General features: G+C 40.7%; 1 protein-coding gene across 3 annotated transcripts in view; it reads left to right on the top strand.

Annotated features, from left to right (window-relative positions):
* LOC141103572 (uncharacterized) overlaps positions 1-20616 on the top strand; it is a 64952-nt gene extending 44336 nt beyond the window's left edge. For 2 of the 3 annotated variants that reach the window (XM_073593313.1, XM_073593312.1), the window contains 4 exons: positions 5063-5131; positions 5440-5475; positions 10660-10726; positions 20480-20614. In XM_073593313.1, coding sequence (XP_073449414.1) covers positions 5063-5131; positions 5440-5475; positions 10660-10692 — 138 coding nt within the window. In that variant the 3' untranslated portion in view covers positions 10693-10726; positions 20480-20614. Of the gene's footprint in view, positions 1-5062; positions 5132-5439; positions 5476-10659; positions 10727-20479 lie in introns of all 3 variants that reach the window. The other variant, XM_073593314.1, reaches the window with a different exon arrangement.
* The last annotated feature ends 630 nt before the right edge of the window (positions 20617-21246 follow it).

Here is a 21246-nt window from a genome sequence, read left to right as displayed (position 1 = left end):
GCACTAGCGCTAGCACTTTTAAATGACTTTTTTTTCCTTTAGAAATGTCATTTTGCTCTCGGACTGTTATAAACACGGGAAACATGCGCTACAGGCATACTATAGACACCCCCCAGGTATGAAATTTAAAGGAATATTTCACTTTTATTGTTTCACTTTAAGCATAAAATCACTGCTCCCGAAAAAACGGACGTTTTTAAAACTTTTTTTTGCATTGATACATGTCCCCTGGGGCAGGACCCAGGTCCCCAAACACTTTTTATGACAATAACTTTCATATTAGCCTTTAAAATTAGCACTTTTGATTTTGCATGTTCGAGTCCCATAGACTTCAACGGTGTTCTCGTGTTCGAACTAATTTTTTGCCTGTTCACATGTTCTGGATGCGAACCGAACCGGAGGGTGTTCGGCCCATCCCTATTCATCAGTTTAGGCTAATATGTATTCTTCTACGTATTTTTGGTAAAAAAAAATTGCAATAAGCGTATATTGATTGCTTTCCACAAAAGTTATAGTGTCTACAAAATAGGGGATAGATTTATGGCATTTTTCTTTCCTTTTTTTTTTTACTACTAATGGCAGTGATCAGCGATTTTTAGCGAGACTGCAACATTGCGGTGGACAGATCAGACACCTTTTTGGGACCAGTGACATTATTACAGTGATCAGAGCTAAAAATAGCCACTGATCACTGTATAAATGGCACTGGCAGGGAAGGGGTTAACACTAGGGAGCGATCAAAGGGTTAAGTGTGTCCTAGGGAGTTGTTTCTAATTGTAGAGGAGGGGACTGACTGGGAGTAGAGAGAGATAGCTGTTCCTGACCACTGGGAAGAGACAATTGGTGTTATTTATGAAAGGCAAATCCACTTTGCACGACAAGTGCAAACTACAAGTGCAAAGTTCACTTGAAATTGCACTGAAAGTGCACTTGGAAGTGCAGTCGCTGTAGATCCGAGGGGAACATGCAAGGAAAATAAAAAACAGCATTTTAGCTTGCACTTGACTGGATGATAAAATCAGCAGAGCTTCCCCTCATTTCAGATCTACCCCTCAGATTTACAGCGACTGCGATTCCAAGTGCACTTTCAGTGCAATTTTAAGTGCACTTTGCACTTGTAGTTTGCACTTGTAGTGCAAAGTGGATTTGCCTTTCGTAAATAACCCCCAATCTCTCTCTAATTTCCTGTTCCACTTTGTTTACTATGGCAGATCCCCATTCTAGCTCTCTGTGGACCGATTGCAGGTGGCCAGCGTACATCGTGGCTGCAGGCCACGCGCATCAGCTTTGGCTCGTGCCTGCTATGGCCATTGCATGGAGCGCTGTACTGGTACGGCAATTCACACAATAGGGCTACTCTGCCGCAGTATATCTGTGGCGCAGAGGCGTAACTAGAACCTTCAGGGTCCCAGTGCAAGAAACCATGAAGGGCCCCCCTGACTCCCAGATGGGGTCCCTTCTCATGAGCCTGGGACCATTCCCCCGAAGCCCAGTGGCGTATTGCCAGGGCTTGGTCGCAAGTGTAACCTTTGTGATTCTGGTAGTCAGTAGTTTATTATTATTATAAATATGATTTTTTTACTGTTTTATTTTTTTACAATATTAATTTTTGTTATTTTTTTTTTACATTTTGTTTAGGAGCCCCATTGGGGGGCTTTGGTAAGACATCAGGGGTCTAAACAGACCTATGATGTTCCACTGCTGAGCTCCCAATCTCCTTCTCTGCAACCTCAGCTGCGCAGAATATTCCCTTTCATTCACAAACTAAAGTATAGTTAAGATAGTTATGAATGAACAGAGTCAGTGATCAGTACAGATCACTGTCAGATGCTGAACGGGGGGGGTGGTTGGGATCACTGTCAGATGCTGGGGGGGGGGTGTTGGGATCACTGGCAGATGCTGGGGTGGTGGTGGGATCACTGGCAGATGCTGGCGTTGTGGTGCAATCACTGGCAGATGCTAGGGGGTGAAATCACTGATACTGTGATAATACGGTGATAATTCTGTAAACAGTGCAGCTGAGAACTCCGTGGGCGGAGAGGCTTGGTGAGCGATCTGCTGTGCCGTGGTAGTACACTCACCCATCATTGCCTCTGGGTAACTAACAGAAGAACCTTCTGGCGGTGGGCCCCCCATAGTGGCGTGATGACAGGGCCCAGTCGCAAGTGCAACTGGTGCGACTCTGGTAATTCCGCCACTGCTGTGGCGGCTGGTCAGCAAGTATTTAAAGTGACTTAAAGTATTAACTAAAGGCAAACAAATAGTCCACTGCCCCCATCTATAACTGGCCATCACAGCAAAGAGCACATGGAAGGACGATGCACGTCAAACAAAACCAAAGACATTTTCCAGCTTAACTCACCAACTAGTCTGCAAACAACCAAATTATCCTGTCTAACAGTATGCGTTAAAAACAGGGGTTTAGTTTGCAAACATATGCAAAAACATGAGTAAGCTGCAGAACCACTTCACAGCACCCCAGTATTATTTGTAGTCCTAACTCTCCACAGTGAAAGCACATACATTATTATTATTATTGTTATACGAGATTTATATAGCGCCAACAGTTTACGCAGTGCTTTACAATGTATAAGGGGGACAACATACATACATACATGTGCCTTTGAGGGATGGGCTCACTCCAGACTTACCTGCCCTCTATCTAGCCATTATAATGCATGTGCTTCCACTGTGGAGGCTCTCAAAAAGTTATAGAGTTAGGATTCCCTTGCTTTGGAGGGATCTATTCTCACTTCCTGTTTTTATTATGGGACAGAAAGTGAAGGTAAAGCTCCCCTATGGGACACAGATGGCAAAAAAACTGACTGTGGTTATAATCCTTGCTTACTCCATAAAAAGTGAAAAAAAAATGTTGCCTTTAGTTCTACTTTAAGCAAAAGTTGCTTAAAGAGATCTGTGCTTGCAAAGAAGAAAGCAAAATACTTAACTATTCTGCTGTCCCTGAACACTGAACACTGGTCTGATGCAGAGAAATCCCAAGGTGAAGTTCATTGTGAAACAGACACTTCCGGGATCGTCCATCTCCTGTGACCTCCACTGCACTTAGTGATCGTCCCACCACCCTCCTTAGCATTACTGTATCTAGTACTGCACCCCATGACAAGTATACATTGATCATTAATACCCTTTGTGTATAAATGTTTACAAACAATAAATTGTGTTTTTAAGAATAGGTCAAAATCTGTTAAATATCGAACTTAATTTACCAATACAATGCATAAATAATGGATTCTTTTTTACAAGTGGCTGTACCTCTAAAAATGCTTGAAGTGTCTATTGGGGTACATATGGAACTGGTTGATAAGCTGTGCCCTAAACTGAGGAAATTATGTCTTTTAAACCATTCTAAAGAGCCAGGACAAGATTTACACTTCCTGCCACCCTAAGCCAACTATCTTGTGCCCACTTACTGCAGAATGTCTGACTTTAGTATTATAATGACAAGGCCTGACCTCATAGTCACACAAGTCGCACTGAGTGAGGATAGGAGTGGAGAAGACGAGCAAGACAGATTCCCAGACAGTACACCTAAAACTGATGATTAGAAGATGAGGCAAACTCTCACCCTGCTCTGCTATCAGTTCAGTTGTGTGCTTACAGTTCATCCACACTGGGTCTGTACAACACTATTCCACTAACAATAATGCTGTGTACACATGACCGGACTTTTCGACAGCAAAGATCCAACGGAACGAATCCGCCGGACAATTTGATCGTGTGTGGGCTTCATCGGACCTTTTCATGACGAAAAATCAGATGGACTTTAGAAATAGAACATGTTTCAAATCTTTCCGACGGACTTGAGTCCGGTCGAAAAATCCGCTCGTCTGTATGCTAGTCTGACGGACAACGAGGCAAGAACAGCTATTGGCTATTGGCTATGAACTTCCTCATTCTAGTCCGGTCGTAGGTCATCAGGTTCAAATCAGTCAGACTTTGGTGTGATCGTGTGTAGGCAAGTCTGTTACATCGGAACTCTGTCGAAAGTCCGTCAAAAAGTCCTTCGGAGTTCAGTCCGTCGAAAGTCTGCTCGTGTGTACATGGCATTAGAAGATTCCAGCTAAATTGTATCTGAATGCAGGCAAGGCAGCAGTCTGGATCCTTTATAATACAAGAGAATGTGTTGTTGACAGCAGAATGATGTGTGGGTGGTTGTGTGCTGATCCCAGAAGCCTTGTTGTCCAAAGCCATGGTCTATGTTGACAATGTAGAAATGAAGAGCTTTTGTAATCAATATGAGATAAAATGTAACAGTGAGCAATAGGCAAAAAAATAAATGTCTCCTATTAAAAAAAACAAGGAAGTAACTTGAAATCTTAGCAAATCTCTTATGGTCAGTAAACCTTTAAAAAGACTTAACTGCTCTCTCTGTCTAGCAGATTGTTAAATGATAGTTTTTAGATGTCTCTGTGAATGACAGAACTGTCTTTTTCAGTACTTTTCAGTAGAACAAAGGGAAATATCTTTACCTTCATTAGTCATTCTTTAAAACCAAAAAAAAAACTATAAAAACCTGTGCTACTCCTATTCTTTTTGTTTAGTACTGGTCACTGATCCACTTAATACAATCCAAACCTTATCCACACAGTACTATACAGTACATAAAATAACATATAGAAAAAACACATTGAGTCCATGATAAGTGCTTGGTGCATACACAGTAACACTATAAACTCCAGTTATTTTCTTGATTTTGCACTGTGAACTGTTCAGTGCACAAATTCATTCATAAAGCGTTCATGAGATTTAAAGTGCTCCGTGTCCCCTCAATGTTCCCACACTCACCGGAAATGTTTGACCCCCAGCATACTTTAACAAGCTTTCTCTTACTGCAAGAATTAAGTATTAAAAGACAGAGCACCACTGGTGTTGGTGGTATAAAAATGATCCAATAAAAACATAGAAATTATAAAACCACCTAAAAATATACAGCAGCCTTGTAAAGCAATAAAAACAATAAATAATGGAACTTTGTATTAACGTCTAAAACATTCTCTGTGTGGTTTTAGGATTTCACTATTTTTTTGTTTTATTTTTTAAGGAAAAAGCACTGGGAGACCTTGGACCTGATTTACTTGAGAAGCTGGTTTTTAACCTATTCCTTTCTGGGGTAAAATGTTTTGTTAGTTTGTGATTTATATATGTCTTCCTCGTTCTGATATATACAGCTAATATTACATTCGGTAAACTGTATCGTGGGATTGAGAAAAGCAGCCAGGAGTCAAAGAACACTTTTTAATTACATTTTTCACAATAGAAGTTTCATGAAACTACTTTACAGCTAAAGAAAAATAATGTCTTGTAACCTCTTTATGAGATTTATTTACATTTGCAAAAATGTAACAGTATAAAGACCTAAAACAATATTATTAGCTTTACCTTAGTTTGTTAATTATCTTTATCTTATCTTCAAAACAGAAAGTGGATTTGATTAACACAGTAATATGTGCCGGGGTAAGTTTGAAATTCATTTCTTAGTAAATATGGCTTTGCGCGTTCTAGCTTTCAAATATCATTGGTCTGAGATTCTGCATTGTCAGTATAGTCTACTGTGGGTTTGGATAACTCATATATAAACGTATAATAATTTTTTTAACCACTTGACCTTCGGAAGATTTACCCCCTTCCATGACTAGGCCATTTTTTAGGCCATGCGATACGGCACTGTATTACTTTAACTGACAATTGCGCTGTCATTCGACGCTGTACCTAAAAAAAAAGTATCTCCTTTTATCCCAACAAATAGAGCTTTTTTTGGTGGTATTTGATCAACTCTGTGGGGATTTTTTATACTATAAACAAAAAAGTCAGACAATTTTGAAAAAAAAACCAATATTTTTTACTTTCTCCTACAAAACATGTCCGAAAAAAATAAATTGAAAAAAATCAAATTTCTTCATCAATTTAGGCCAATATGAATTCTGCTACATATTTTTGGTAAAAACAAATCCCAATAAGCATACATTGAATGGTTTGCACAAAAGTTATAGGGGGTTATTTACTAAAGCTGGAGAGTGCAAAATCTGGTGCAGCTTTGCATAGAAACCAATCAGCTTCCAGATTTTATTGCCAAAGCTTAATTGAACAAGCTGAAGTTAGAAGCTGATTGGCTACCATGCACAGCTGCATCAGATTCTGAGTGCTCCAGTTTTAGTAAATCTCCCCCATAGTGTCTACAAACTATGAGATAAATATATATATATTTTTACTTGCAATGGCGGCGATCAGCGACATATAGCGGGACTGCGATATTGCGGCAGACAGTCAGGACACTAACTGACGCTTTTGACACTTTTTGGGGACCAATGACACTAATACAGAGATCAGTGCTAAACAATATCTACTGTCACTCTACTAATGACACTGGTTGGGTAGGGGTTAACATCAGGGGCAATCAAAGGGTTAAATGTGTGCCTGACCAGTGCTTTACTACTGTGGGGGAGGTACTTGTACTAGGAGAAGGCATGGATCGGTGTCCCTGCCTAGCAGCAACAAAGGATCTATGCCTTCTATACTAACAGAACGGCGATCTGCCTTGTGTACATGGGCCAAAGCATCGTCGCGTGCCGGTGGAAATCGAGTCTGCCATACAGGCTGATCAGCTCCCGCTGGGTCTAATCACATCAGGAGCGGGCCACCGGGGGCACGTGCCCGAGACCCAGAAGTGCAGGATCACGTACTAGATATGTGATCCCGCACAGCAGAGCCACCTTCCCGCTATATATATATATATATATATATATATATATATATATATAGTATGAGGTCAGCAAGCAGTTAAGAACAGTTTATCTAAAGCAACAGTATATGATCGAAGACAGAGTTCACTCTAACAATAATAGCTTCATTGTTATTGAGGGTGAAAAAATATTAATATTATATCCAACCTTTATGTTAACTATTACATTCAACTACGCCTAAAGAACTACTCTGGTCTAATCCAAATCTTCTCTATGACAATTTAGAAATAATTTTATGCTGCTTAAATCTCTAAATCTAAGCTACCAATAAAAATGAAAAGGAAATGGAAAGGGGGGATTTTAATTGTGCCATAAAAGTATACAAGAAATAGATTTTTCAATAAAAAGAATTTTATTAATAACAAGATATATATAAAAGGAAAGTGAGCTAGGTTAGCTCTCTAAGACATACATGATAAAAAATCATCACAGATTGATACAACCAAAATATGTAAGGAACTGTTATGTAGCTATATAAATGCCTGTTGGGCTCTACATGTTTCGCTGTAATTCTTCTTCAGGAGGAGTAATTCATAAATTGGCTACAAAAGAATACAAAAAATACATATAAGATATACAAAATCAATAACCATCAAATACCAAATCATAATATACAGTGCCATTATATATAAATGACTAACATGAAATGAGGTATCTAAATGAAAATAAGAGGAAAAAGGGAAAACCACAATGGGACATAATACATACCCCAATCAATTGGTCTCTGGCTATTATGGGTCTCACAGAGGGGAATAAATGTAATGATGGTAGAAACTTACCAATCATATAAGTGATAAATAATTATGTGTCCCTGATAGGTAAGGAGAGGATGGAAACCCCCATAAGTAGATACAGTGGATTACACCATGGATTTGATTTATCAAAAGTCCAATTCTTGGGACATAGACAAAAATTATTAAACACTTAAACCAGATGGATTTATCCGATGTCAGCTCCTAAATACCCAGGCTTAAATTAAGCTATTAGCGTCAAGTCATTTTTATAATCATGAATCACCTACTATGTCCTGTCTGTGATATCTCCCCCTCTGTCCTTGACACATCTTCTGGTCTTGTTTGTTGCTGTTCTACTTTAACCTGTCATTGCCTGTTGTTTATATCCATTCAATTTTGTTTGTATTCTTAATTTATTGTTATTATGGTCTAGGTCTCTCTCAGAGGGCAAGTAATGTTTTGGTTCTTAGCTATCCTATTTAGGTTGGGCCTTTTTTGCCATCCCTAATCCCAAATCTATTATTGGCAGTAAGTAGGGGCACTATGTCTGCCTATCTGGGTATCGTACGGACGCGTGGGGTGGGGAGGTCCCCCCTCACGGGTAGGCTTCCGTTATTCCACGGATGACCCGGTCCCGGATCAGGTGGGAACCATTTTGACTTATTTTGGGTTTCCCCTGTCCCCCTTCTCCCCATGGGAGTTTGGTTGGTCAGATTCCCTTCTCTCCCACCTCTGTCCCCATTTTCTTTCATGGAGTAAGTGGGCTTCCCCCATCCTTGGGTTTCCCTTTGAAGCCCCCTGCCCTAGTTTTAGTTGTTGGTCTTTGTTGGTTTGGCCTGTTTGGGTTACTGGACTGGGGCTGACTGGCACATATCGCACACCAATGATTCCATCCAGGGCTGGTGATGCAATGGTTTTTGCACAAAGCAGCCAAAACCTCCTCTTCTGGGGTCCCCAGCCGGTGCTCTAGGCTCCTAGCTGGGCTGTGTACATCTTTAGACACACACAGCGCAGCTTGGCCCACTTCCCACCTGCTCATAGGGTTAAATTGACAACAGCAGGAGCCAGTGGGTTCTCCTACTACCTATGAGTCCTGTGAGGGGGGAGAGAGCATTTTCCATTTTTCATGTCATTATTAACCACCTCAGCCCTGGCTGGATTTACCCCCTTAATGACCAGGCCATTTTTTGTGACACGGCACTGCGTTACTTTAACTGACAATTGCGCGGTCATGCGATGTTGAATCCCAAACAAAATTGATGGCCTTTTTTCCCCACAAATAGAGCTTTCTTTTGGTAGTATTTGATGATCACCTCTGCAGTTTTTTATTTTTTGCGCTATGAACAAAAAAAAGCAACAATTTTGAAAAAAATAATATATGTTTTACTTTCTGCTACAAAACATATCCAATAAATGAAAAATCAAAATCAAATGTCTTCATCAATTTAGACCAATATGTATTCTGCTACATATTTTTGGTAAAAAAAATCCCAATTAGCGGATATTGATTGGTTTGCACCAACAAACTATGGAATAGATTTAGGGACTTTTATTTTTGTTACTAGTAATGGTGGCGATCAGCGATTTTTCAGGACTGCGACATTGCGGCGGACAAATCAGACACTAAGTGAATTTTTGGGGACCAGTGACACCAATACAGTGATCAGTGCTAAAAAAAATGCACTGACACTGTATGAATGACACTGGCAGGGAAGATGTTAACATCAGGGGCAATCAAAGGGTTAAATGTGTTCCTTATGTGTATTTTCTAACTGTGTGGGGGATGCTGACACTGGACAAAGAGAGAGATTGGTGTTCCTGATTAGTAGGAATCACATATCTTTGATGCTCTGCCTTTTTTACATAGGCAGATCGTCGTTCTGTCATTCCCCCGTTCTTGCTGTTTCCAATCACAGCGGGAGCGGGATGCTGGCGAGCGCGCACCCTAGACCGGGAAGTGCAAACAACATACAGGTACATTGTTTTGTGCAGACGGGCCCCCCTGCCGCAGTATATGTATGGTGGGCGGTCCGGAAGTGGTTAATCATGCAGTAAAGCATTCTACAGCTTACATCCTTACTGGAAAGACATTTTTTATAAACTGATAATAAAATCTCCTTTCCTCCATACACAGCTGATGTCCCCTTGTACTTTGTACAGTCCTTATACCAAAAAGGCATTTTTTTTTGGTCTTTGACATATTTAAATATTTTATTTAAATTACTTCTAACACTTTTTTTTCAATTCCAAAGAAACTCAAGTTTTCAATCTTTCACTGTAAGATTTGCCATTCCTTTTAGAGTTTCACACGGGCGGCCAGGGGGCAGTAAAAACAGACGTTTGACTGCGGTTTCAACCACCCACCTAAATTCTAACAATACAGTCAAATAGGGTCAAATAGGGTCTGTACACATGTCGTGGATGTGGCAATTTGAACTCACCTTGCAGAGTTTGACAGGTGACACCGCCTGTGATACTTTCCTACTGAGGTCAATGTGAGCCCTCTGCAATCGTGGGCCCAATGCTTGACTGGTTGCTGTGCAGTTTTTTTAATACAATAATAATTCCCCTTGATATTAAAAACAAACTGACATTCAGGAGGTAGCAGGATTGCCTGTCAGTCACTGCTATACCATCCTCTGAAAAATGATCCACTGCAGATTGCTATTCAGAGGGCAGTATGTACCGCCACCAGTGTAAAAGACTCCTTATGTGTTTTGTTGTCTGCCTCTGTATCCAAAGGATCTTGTCTTTATTAAACAATAGTACCTAGTATTCTAAATTAAAGTGGTATTAATCGCAAACAAAAAAAAAAAACATTGTATTTCAGCTTACCGAATATTAGATGTAATGGCTGCATGAGTTTTCTTATTTAGGATTTTTATTTATTTAATTTCATCAGGTGATCCTGACAGTAAGTCTGTCCTGCAGATGTAGCAGTTAGAGGGTTGAGACAACCCATATAACACTGACAGGGGTGCTTGCAACGATCATATTTTATTTATTTATGTAGAACCTTTATCCCAAAGGGAAAAAAAAAAACTGTTTGCTGTAACTATGTAAATTATATTTTAACAGTCCATATATTGCAACCCTGACATGAAGCAAAATGGTTTTCTATCAACAGTTAATGTAGTTATATATATATTTTTTTCCTTCCCAAGTTCGACCCTCCTGTGCCCGGTATAGACGTTTAGGCTGAAAACTACTTACTGCATTAATATCCATGTGGTAAGTTTATTATTATATATATTCTTTAATATATCTACCAGGATTTTACTTCAAGAAAATAAAAGAAATGGACTTATAATGAAATCAGACATTTCATCTTAAGGGAACATGTGAGGTCAGAAATATGTGGACTGCCAGTGCTGACTTGGTATTTAAGTTGCAGGTTCCAGGGCAGTCATCCTGATCCTGGATACATTATCTAGTGAATTGCTATCTTTGGGCACACAAGCAGGAACTGTGTTTAATCTTTTATAAATACACCGGTTACATGTTTGTTCAAATTTGTGACTACTTCAGAGCCTGTCCCTTTAAACCCATATCAGCAATGACGGCTTCTATACTGTTATGCTTATAGACAAAATGTAATGATATTTTATCTTAGATATTTTATTTTAGGATGTCACCATCATCTAATTGTTCCCCTCAAACTGTAAAAAAAAATATATTACTTAAAGACAAACTGTCACCATATCCATTCAGGGCAAAGTGACAATGTCTGTGCAAAGGGACTTACCCGACACACTGATACTCACCTTGCCTCCCTCTCCACTTCTTCTTCCATCACAGCTGTCTCCGCAAACCTCCATGTCAGACACTAGGGGGAGCAGTGACATCACTCCTCTGTAATAATTCATTGCTAGAGCCAAGCACTGTTACTTGGTAGAAGGTCACATCCCTCATACCCAAAGCACAGGAGATTTTCACTTGCTGGTAGCAGCTCTAGTGGGTGAGGGTAGGTGGAGTGATGACAAGGTAAGTATCAATGCATCAGAGAGGTCATCTATCTCTTTACAGAAGAACTTTACCCCTGAACAAAAAATTTCCAGCATCCAGACTATTTATTGCAGAGACAGGAGGAGATTTACTAAAATTCGGACACACATAACCTGGTGCAGCTGTGCATAGTAACCAATCAGCTTCTAATTTCAGCGTGTTCAATTAAAGGGTAACTCCACTTTTGTGAGTAAAAAAAGCAAATAAAAAATAAATAATTTAGCATATATAGTTGTGACACAAGTCATATTGTAATTAAATTTTATTAAAAATTACCTTTCCTTATCAATCTGCAGCACTGAAATTTTCTGTAAAATGAAATATGGCTACCTGGAGGTGTTCTGTGCACAGATGGTGTACAGAACGCCCCCCAGAAATGTCATTTCCTGCTGTTGTGATTGGCTCACTGATTCAGATTTTATGCATCCCCTGCAACAAAAATGTCATTCTTGGTATGATACTCGCAAAGGGAAATCACCACTAAGGCCCCTTTCACATGGGGCAGATCCGCTGGTCGGACTTCGGTAGCTCAGCGGGGGATCGCTTCATTGATCACCGCTGAGAAGGGGGGTGACAGGTCCGTCTCCGCTCACTGTGCAGGGAAGGACCTGTCAGAGTCCCGCTGTTCTCTAGGGGAGATCGGATGAAAACAGACAGCCTGTTCATTTTCATCCGATCTGCTGGATGGATGACGAACGTACTGCCATTCATCTGTTTTAAGTGGATTTTGTCGGATCGGATGGCAGGCAGATGTCAGCGGACACATCTTCGCTGACATCCGCCTGCCCATAGAAGTCAATGGGTGGCCTGCTCGGTTCCGCCTGAAAAAATGGACAGGCGGATCCTAACGGGCCAGTCGTGTGAAAGGGGCTTAAAGGGGTGCAAGCAATGCAGCCTTTCACATGGGGCAGATCCGCTGGTCGGACTTCGGTAGCTCAGCGGGGGATCGCTTCATTGATCACCGCTGAGAAGGGGGGTGACAGGTCCGTCTCCGCTCACTGTGCAGGGAAGGACCTGTCAGAGCCCTGCTGTTCTCTAGGGGAGATCGGATGAAAACAGACAGCCTGTTCATTTTCATCCGATCTGCTGGATGGATGACGAACGTACTGCCATTCATCTGTTTTAAGTGGATTTTGTCGGATCGGATGGCAGGCAGATGTCAGCGGACACATCTTCGCTGACATCCGCCTGCCCATAGAAGTCAATGGGTGGCCTGCTCGGTTCCGCCTGAAAAAATGGACAGGCGGATCCTAACGGGCCAGTCGTGTGAAAGGGGCTTAAAGGGGTGCAAGCAATGCAGCCTTCATCATTAGAGCCCTGCGGGTGCTGCAGCTGATTGATATTTATAAAACTGCTTCCATACAGATCCACTATGCACATGAACCAACAGCAATTTCCGCAAAACAACAAAAGGTAGGAATCTGCAACAAAGTTTGTTAAAATCCCTGCAATGTACATAGATCACCCAGAGGGGAATGTTTTTTTCTTCAACAAAAGTGGAGTTACTCTTTAAGCTTTGACAATAAAACCTAGAAACTGATTGGTTACTACGCACAGCTGCACCAGATTCTGTGTACAGCAGTTTTACTAAATCTCCCCCACTATGGGGGTTTATTTACTAAAGGCAAATCCACTTTGCACTACAAATGCACTTGGAAGTGCAGTCACTGTAGATCTGAGGGGGACATGCAAGGAAAATAAAAAACAGCATTTTTGCTTGTACATGATTGGATGATAAAATCAGCAGAGCTTCACCTCATTTCAGATGTTCCCCTCAGATCTAAAGCGTCTGCACTTCCAAGTGCACTTGTGGTGCAAAGTAGATTTGCCTTTAGTAAATCAACCACTATGTCTCTTCTTCTATAAAACATTCATACCTGCCTGCTCACAAACGTCCTTTGAATGCACAGCTCAGTGTAATTCCACAGCATTCCTAAGTGCTGAAAATAATTTATTCCTGTGCATGTGTGTGGGAATTACATCATCCTGGCCCAGCCAATCACGTGAATGAAGATGACAAACCTTGTAGAAGACCAGGTGAAGATGTCAATGCTGGTGAGGGAGTTCCTGGACAACATTAGAGCAGAGGTAAGTATTGGAGCCATAAGTTCCCTTTAACAAAGGTTCCAATATCAGAACATGACAAGGTTTAAAACTTTATTTTAATGAATCCTTACCCTCAGATTCCATCAATAAATGTGAAATGTTACTGGTATTTGTATGCAGTTAGCAACGCTTTAAGACCCCTTTCCCACTGAGGTGGTTTTCAGGCGCTTTTGCGCTATAAAATAGCGCGTGAAAAGAGCCTGGAAACTGGCTCCCATTAATTTCAGTGAGTGCTTTTACACTGGGGTGGTATGCTTGCGGGGCGGTGAAAAAAGTCCTGCAAGCAGCATCTTTGGGGCATGTTTGGAGCGCTTTAAGTATCGCCTCAAAAACGCTCTTGCCCATTGAAATGAATAGGCAGCACTTCCAAAAAATGGCTCTTTTTTCATATTTCTTTAAGGTCACATTGTCACGTGACCTTAAAAAAGCAGACCGCTAGCAAGGGCTGGTGCAAGGATTTTTGACACCCTAGGCGAAACCTCATTTTGCCGCTCCCTCCCCTTGGCTCTGCCCCTGACTTCACCCACTTTTCCCTGCCCATGTATACAGTGGAGGTGGCTGGGTGGAGATTTTTGCGGTGCCTTGCCACTATTTTTTCAGCCGTGGTCCGCAGGCCAGCACCTGCGCCTCTGGACCTGGCCTGAAGACAAATAGTGGCGACACCAGCTCGCTTCCTCACACCAGCCACAGGTGTATAGACAGGCTAGGGTAGTATAAAGACAGGCTAGGATAGTATATGGACAGGCTAGGGTAGTATATAGACAGGGTGGTATATAGACAGGGTGGTACATAGACAGGGTGGTATATGGACAGGCCAGGGTGGTATATAGACAGGGTGGTGTATATGTACAGGGTGGTGTATATGGACAGGGTGGTGTATGGACAGGGTGGTATATGGACGGGGTGGTATATGGAGAGGGTGGTATATAGACAGACAGGGTGGTATATGGACAGGGTGGTATATAGACAGGGTGGTATATGGACAGGTTGGTATATGGACAGGGTGGTATATGGACGGGGTGGTATATGGACAGGGTGGTATATGAACAAAGTGGTATGTAGACAGAGTGGTATGTTGACAGGGTGGTGTATAGACAGGGTGGTATGTAGACAGGGTGGTATATGGACAGGGTGGTATATGAACAGGGTGGTATATAGACAGGGTGGTTTATGGACAGGGTGGTATATAGACAGGGTGGTATGTGGACAGGGTGGTATATGGACAGGGTGGTATGTAGACAGGGTGGTATATGAACAGGGTGGTATATAGACAGGGTGGTATATAAACAGGGTGGTATGTGGACAGGGTGGTATATAGACAGGGTGGTATGTGGACAGGGTGGTATATAGACAGGGTGGTATGTGGACAGGGTGGTATGTGGACAGGGTGGTATATAGACAAGGTGGTATATAGACAGGGTGGTATATGAAAAGGGTGTTATATGAACAGGGTGGTATGTGGACAGGGTGGTATATGAACAGGGTGGTATATATGGACAGGGTGGTGTATATGGACAGGGTGGTGTATATGGACAGGGTGGTGTATATGGACAAGGTGGTATATGAACAGAGTGGTATATGGACAGGCCAGGCCCTAGTCTAGTGGGGGAGAGGGGGAGAGAATGAGGGAGAGGAGGAGGAAGAGAGGTGTAAGGAAAAGAGGAGGGGAAGGGTAGAGAGAGAAAAATAAAGGGGGAGGGGGGAAGTAGGTGCAGAGCACAAAGTGGTGGGAACAGAGAAGGGGGGTTGTTCTGGGGATGGATGTCACACTCACCAATTATGTCTCCCCCATTCAGTCTGGTGTCCCTCAGGGCTGTGGAATCTATTGTTTGAAAAGTGCCGCTCAGCTGTTCACAGACCTCCTCTCCAGCACAGAGCAAGTGCATGGCATGCATGTGGATGGAGTGTGGGCGGGGTTGGGCAGGCACAAATGGGAGGCGGTGTATCGGATTGGAGAAGCAGCAGAGTGAGGGCGGGGTTAGGATGACAGTGGAGACAGGACACAGCCCGACTCCTGTGTAAGCTGGCTTTTCCCGCTCTCACTGTGTGACTATGACAGGATGCCAGAGGCTGTGAAGGGCCGGAGATAGAGGTATAGCTGCTCTCCATCACCACACTACAAGTTATGGTGCCTGGGGGAGAAGACGCTCCTCCCACAGCTGTCCACACAGACTCCGCCTGTGCTTGTTTATTCTTAACACTGCCCGGCTCATCCTCTGGCTTGTCACCCTGCATCCCGCAATAGAGCGTCAATCTGCTTGGTGCTGCGGGTGTGTAATAGCAGGGAGCAGTGCAGAGTCCCTTTGTCAGCAATGATTTTACCGCCCCTCCTATCCTGCCGCCCTAGGCTGCTGCCTGTTCTGCCTAATGGTTACGCCGGCCCTGCCACTAGCACCTCAAAGGCACCGCAAAAGAACTGCAAAAATGACCGCCGTTTTATCAGCAGTTTTTGCAGCGCTTCAGTGTGAAAGGGGTCTAACTTTGTTCAAACAACTTTTTATTTAAAGTGACAGAGTATTTTCTCTCTCCACCCAGTACTCACATGCATAGTACAGTATACCACCATGGGCTGTCCTGAGCTGGTTGTTTTATGGCTAAAAGCTGACATAGGTGTCTGTTTATGAAACGGAGAAAAGCAGAGATCCTGATGATCACAGCTCATCTCTCAGGTGTACCAGTTTACGAAGCTGAGATGAGGAGTGGAGAACATGTTCTTCACTTCTCATCACAGGACACACCCTTCTGTCATTGAGATGACTGTTTTTTGAAGGTGAGATATGAAGATCTCACTGGCCATCTGTAAAATATCTCCGTCCCAGATTCGACAGCTCCAGAGCTGGAGAATCTGCATGAGAAGCTGCTGTGATGTGTGAAAGAAGGCTTCTTTCTTCCTAATATCAGCAGCAGTGTGCTTAAAGATTGATATAAATAATAGCTATATATGTTTATGTTTACAATATACAAAAAGGTTATAAAATCATTCTAGCATCAACAGCGCTCTCTCAGCACTAAACGCACTGTGTCGCCACGTCTTCATCAGAGGGCACCCTCTGATGAAGATGTGATGATGAAACGCTTTAATGCATGACCACGCGGCTCTTTTGAAGTGTCAACAGCTTGTATCTCATCCCAGGCATCACCACAGTCAGGATCTCCAGGTATCGGTGAGAGATTACAGGCTGTTTGCACAACAGTAACATCGTTCATTGATTCAATGCGTCTTTGGATTTGTTATCTTGTAAGCATATTTTATTTTGGGGGAAGTTGGAAATAAATCAGAAACAGAATTATGTAGATGTTCCTCTTCTTTCCATGTTATTTGTGTTTTGATGTGGATTCTTCATTGTGACTGATTACTGGTCTATTAAGGAGTTTGGAGATATAAGTTACCATTGGTCTATCAAGAATATTGGAGATACAAGTTGCAATTTATTCAAGCTCGGGGTGAGTTTATTACCAGTCGGAGAGGATTTCACACGTTGTTGGTGGTGATGGAAGTTTAAATATTTAATCTATCTTATTATCACCTTTGATGCATGCTACAACATATTTTGATCTATGCAAACTGAACTTTATTTTTGCACCGTGTGCCTACCTTCACCCTTTGGTAGCTACACAGAATACCTCTTATATTTTGGAACTTTATGTTTTATGGCACACAGTGGGTTTAGTACAGTGTTAATTTTGGCAGTAAATTTCGATTTAGTTTTAGTCTTAGTATTAGGACGAAAATGGCATTTTAGTTTTAGTCCCATTTTAGTCTTCTGCAATTGTTTTAGTTTTAGTCGTATTTAGTTGGCTAAATCTCCAGTACATTTTAGTCAACCAAAATCATTTTAGTTGACTAAAACTAATTTTATTAATCTAAAATCTAATGGGTGTAGTGAAATTGTAATGCATTTTTTAAGCATTTCTCTACAATTTCCAAACTCATTATATACTGCTGGAGTGAAAAATCCAATATGTTATTATTTATAATTTTGAGGTATGAACATGTACTACAGACCAGTGTTAATTTTAACATCAAATTTCAATTTAGTTTTATTCTTAGTCTTTTGACTAAAATGGCATTTCAGTTTTAGTCCCATTTTAGTCTTTTGACTAAAATGGCTTTTTTGTTTTAGTCGTATTTTAGTCATCTCGATTGTTTTAGTTTTAGTCCTATTTTAGTCAACTAAAATGGTATTAAGTTAGTCGACTAAAATGTTTTAGTCGGTTTTAGTCGACTAAATTAACACTGGTTTAGTACTGAGAGAGCACTGTTAATGCTAGAATGATTTTATATCCTTTTTGCATACTGTATACGATTTGATTTATTTATAACAGCAGCTGAATGTGCATGACCCCTTTTTTTCTATGAGCGCTGGGATCAGGATGTCTATGCGACTGATATTTTGTGTGTTATATAGGTTTATGTGTTTTATATATACAGTGTGTGTGTGTGTGTGTGTGTATATATATATATATGTATATATATATATATCGTTTACACGCACAGTATAGTTATAATGTCTTTTAGGACCCACTCCCATCTGAGCAATGGAGAATTGTTGGCAGAACTGTGCAATTCCAAATTGCGCTAAAATTGTGTCAAAATTACGCAATGCACTTTTGAATGCCATTCATTATTAATGGCACCCCAAATGCAGTTAGCAAACATGCATTTTGCTGCACATTTTGTCATTTGACAAATGCGCTACCAACATGCCAAAATTCGCATTGAAAAAACGCACAATGCTCCATCCCCAAAAAATGTTAAATTTAGATTTTTGGACCTTTTTTGAGCATTTTAGTACATTTTTATGTGCATTTTGGTGCTTTTGTAACATGTATTTTGACTATTTTTTTACCTGAAAAATGCATGTTATGCTTGTGGTGCCATTAGTTGTTAATGGCACCCCAAAAGTGGCTAGCAAATGTGCTGTTTGCCAAAATATGCATAAAAACCAAATTAAAATGCACGTTAACAAAAGTGCCAAAATACGCGCTAAAATAAGCACCAAAATGTGCGTTACACACCACACTAAAGTGCGTGTTAAAATAACCTGTGCCACAATGTACGTTAACGTGCCAAAATGTGTGTTTAGAAAAGCGGCAAAATGCACAATAAAAAAATCCACGCCAGATGCCTGTTAAAAAAATACAGCATGGTAAAAACGGCAAAATGCACATAAATGCCAAAATGTGCAATAAAAATGGGACAAAATAAAGAATGTATAAATACACCATCTTTTTAACTTTGGTTTCACTTTTTAAACTCAGCTGCTCTATAATCACATAGATATCTCAGTAATATCATAGAAATCTAGCTTCATAAACAGCGTGCCAGAGGAGAAGATTTTTCTCTGAGAACTGCTGAGAATTAAAAAGAGATACATTATCTCTGTTTAATAAACGTACACATCTTTTTGAACTCTGCATTAATTAAAAGTAGCAACTATTACTGCAAAAATAGTTGTTCCTAGATCATTGCTTGTTGTATTAGAGCCCGTTGCTGACACTTTGCAAGAGAGCAGTTTATTTGAAGCAGCACCGATTGACAAAAAGTGTTCTTTATTTCTACAAACTAGATTTACTAAAACTGGAGAGTGCAAAATCTGGTGCAATTCATAGAAACCAATCAGCTTCCATTTTTTCAAAGCTTAATTGAACAAGCTGAAGTTAGAAGCTCATTAATAGGGATCAGCCAAGCAACCCCCATCCAAAGCACCCCCCCAGGTTTGGTTCGCACCAGAACTTGCGAACAGGCAAAAAATTTGTGCGAACACCGCTAAAGTCTGGACACAAACATGAAAAATGCCCCAGACCCCCAGATCCCGCCCCCCCATGTGAATGGGTATTGGTTACATTATACCACTACACAATCACCAAAAAAGTGTCAAAATGGTAAAAAAATGACAGTAGACAGGTTGGGACAAGTCCTTTATTAAAGAATGAAAAAAAAACTGTCCCGCGATGTCCATTCAGCTTGGATCACAGCGTCCGATGACCCGAGAAGTAAAAATGGAAAAACTCTGCCTTGATGGGAGGCTCCCGCCTACTTCAGACTTTTTGGTTTGACAGTTGTTATATAGCTGAGGGCTGGGCCACCTGGTGACGTAAGTGGGTGCGCCAGCCCCCCTCTGACATCATGTGATGTCAAGTAACGTCAGAGGGGAAGGGGTCACTCATTTACATCACTGTCGATGCAAAAAGCCTGCAGTTGGCGGGACGCCTCCCATGACGGCAGAGTTTTTCATTTTTTTTTTTTCGGTCCGTCGGACGCTGTGATCGAAGATGAATGGACATCCCGGGACACTTTTTTTTTTTAACCACTTGCTGACTGGCTCACGCCGATATATGTCGGCAAAGTGGTTCGATGTTAATGGTCCCATGGACAATGACTCCGTCACTTACTAGGTCTGTAGGCTGGAGAACCGAGCTAAATTGTCAGTTCAATACTTTGATGTACAGCCTCCACTGTCTTTTCTGAGAAGGTATTTATTGCAATGGAATCATAACATAACAGTGCACCAAGTTTTAGGAGATTGATGATGAAGAGGGTTTTGGATTCAAAATTCATGAATTGCCAGAGGAGCAAATATTTCAATATTATCTCATATGAATAGATGCAGTGTTATAGGACTAAGCGGTTCTTTCTCATTATTCATATTACTGTATATTATTAACAAGACCTCCACTTTTAAATGCATTGAATTTAATCTAATTACTGATAAAACACTTCCCAGAGTCACATCTCTAAATCCATATATTATTCTTGTCATATTCGTATGTGCAGATAAGAGATACACATAAAATATTCTTAATGCTGCAGTACTGAATTCATTATATTTAGTTGTTTATTGATATGGCTAATTTAAATTTATTTTCTAGGTGCATTTTGGACTTCAAACATAGAAAATAGAACAGCATGAACAAAAAATACAAAATTATATAAATTATATAAAATCAAATCAATGATTTCTTACATTTCCATGTGCCACAAAACTCTTACCTCTAACTTTATTCTTTAATCAATAAACTTTATTCAAATCAATGCATTGTTTACAGTTGTGTTATTTTTACCCAGAATATTTATAATATGATTTGTAAAGTATAAAGTTTATTATTTGGGAAGGATAACTTCTGGAGCTTTCAGTATAAGGTATTGTACTATAATTTAATGTAATTTAATGACCTTGATTTTAAATTGAAAAATGAAAATCTTGCATAACATCTTTTACAGCATTTACACTTAGCAGTCATAAATAAATAAGTTATTAGTATATGACTCCTTTATGTGAGGAGATTTCAAATACACATCATATGATGTCCTTATAGTAATTTTCCATAGTCAGGTTTAGATAAATATAGATGACCACAAATAACGTCCTATGGTACCACACAATCACAATTTGAACATTTCTGCTTGGTCTCTATAGGCAGGCACTGGACACAGAAGCAGAGCATCATTGGCTTTGGCCTCCAACACTCTCCCAATGTACTCCTTGCTGTTTTTTAGTGCAGTGCACACTGTTGGACTTGTTGGCAGGCCTCAGAAATACCTGCCATTGCTCCTATTTATACAGAACACAACTGTGTATGTGTGTGTGTGTATATATATATATATATATATATATATATATATATATATATATATA

This window comes from Aquarana catesbeiana, linkage group LG07 (assembly GCF_042186555.1).
Source record: "Aquarana catesbeiana isolate 2022-GZ linkage group LG07, ASM4218655v1, whole genome shotgun sequence".
Classification (NCBI taxonomy): Eukaryota; Metazoa; Chordata; class Amphibia; order Anura; family Ranidae; genus Aquarana; species Aquarana catesbeiana.
This window is presented reverse-complemented; position numbering and strand designations above follow the sequence as displayed.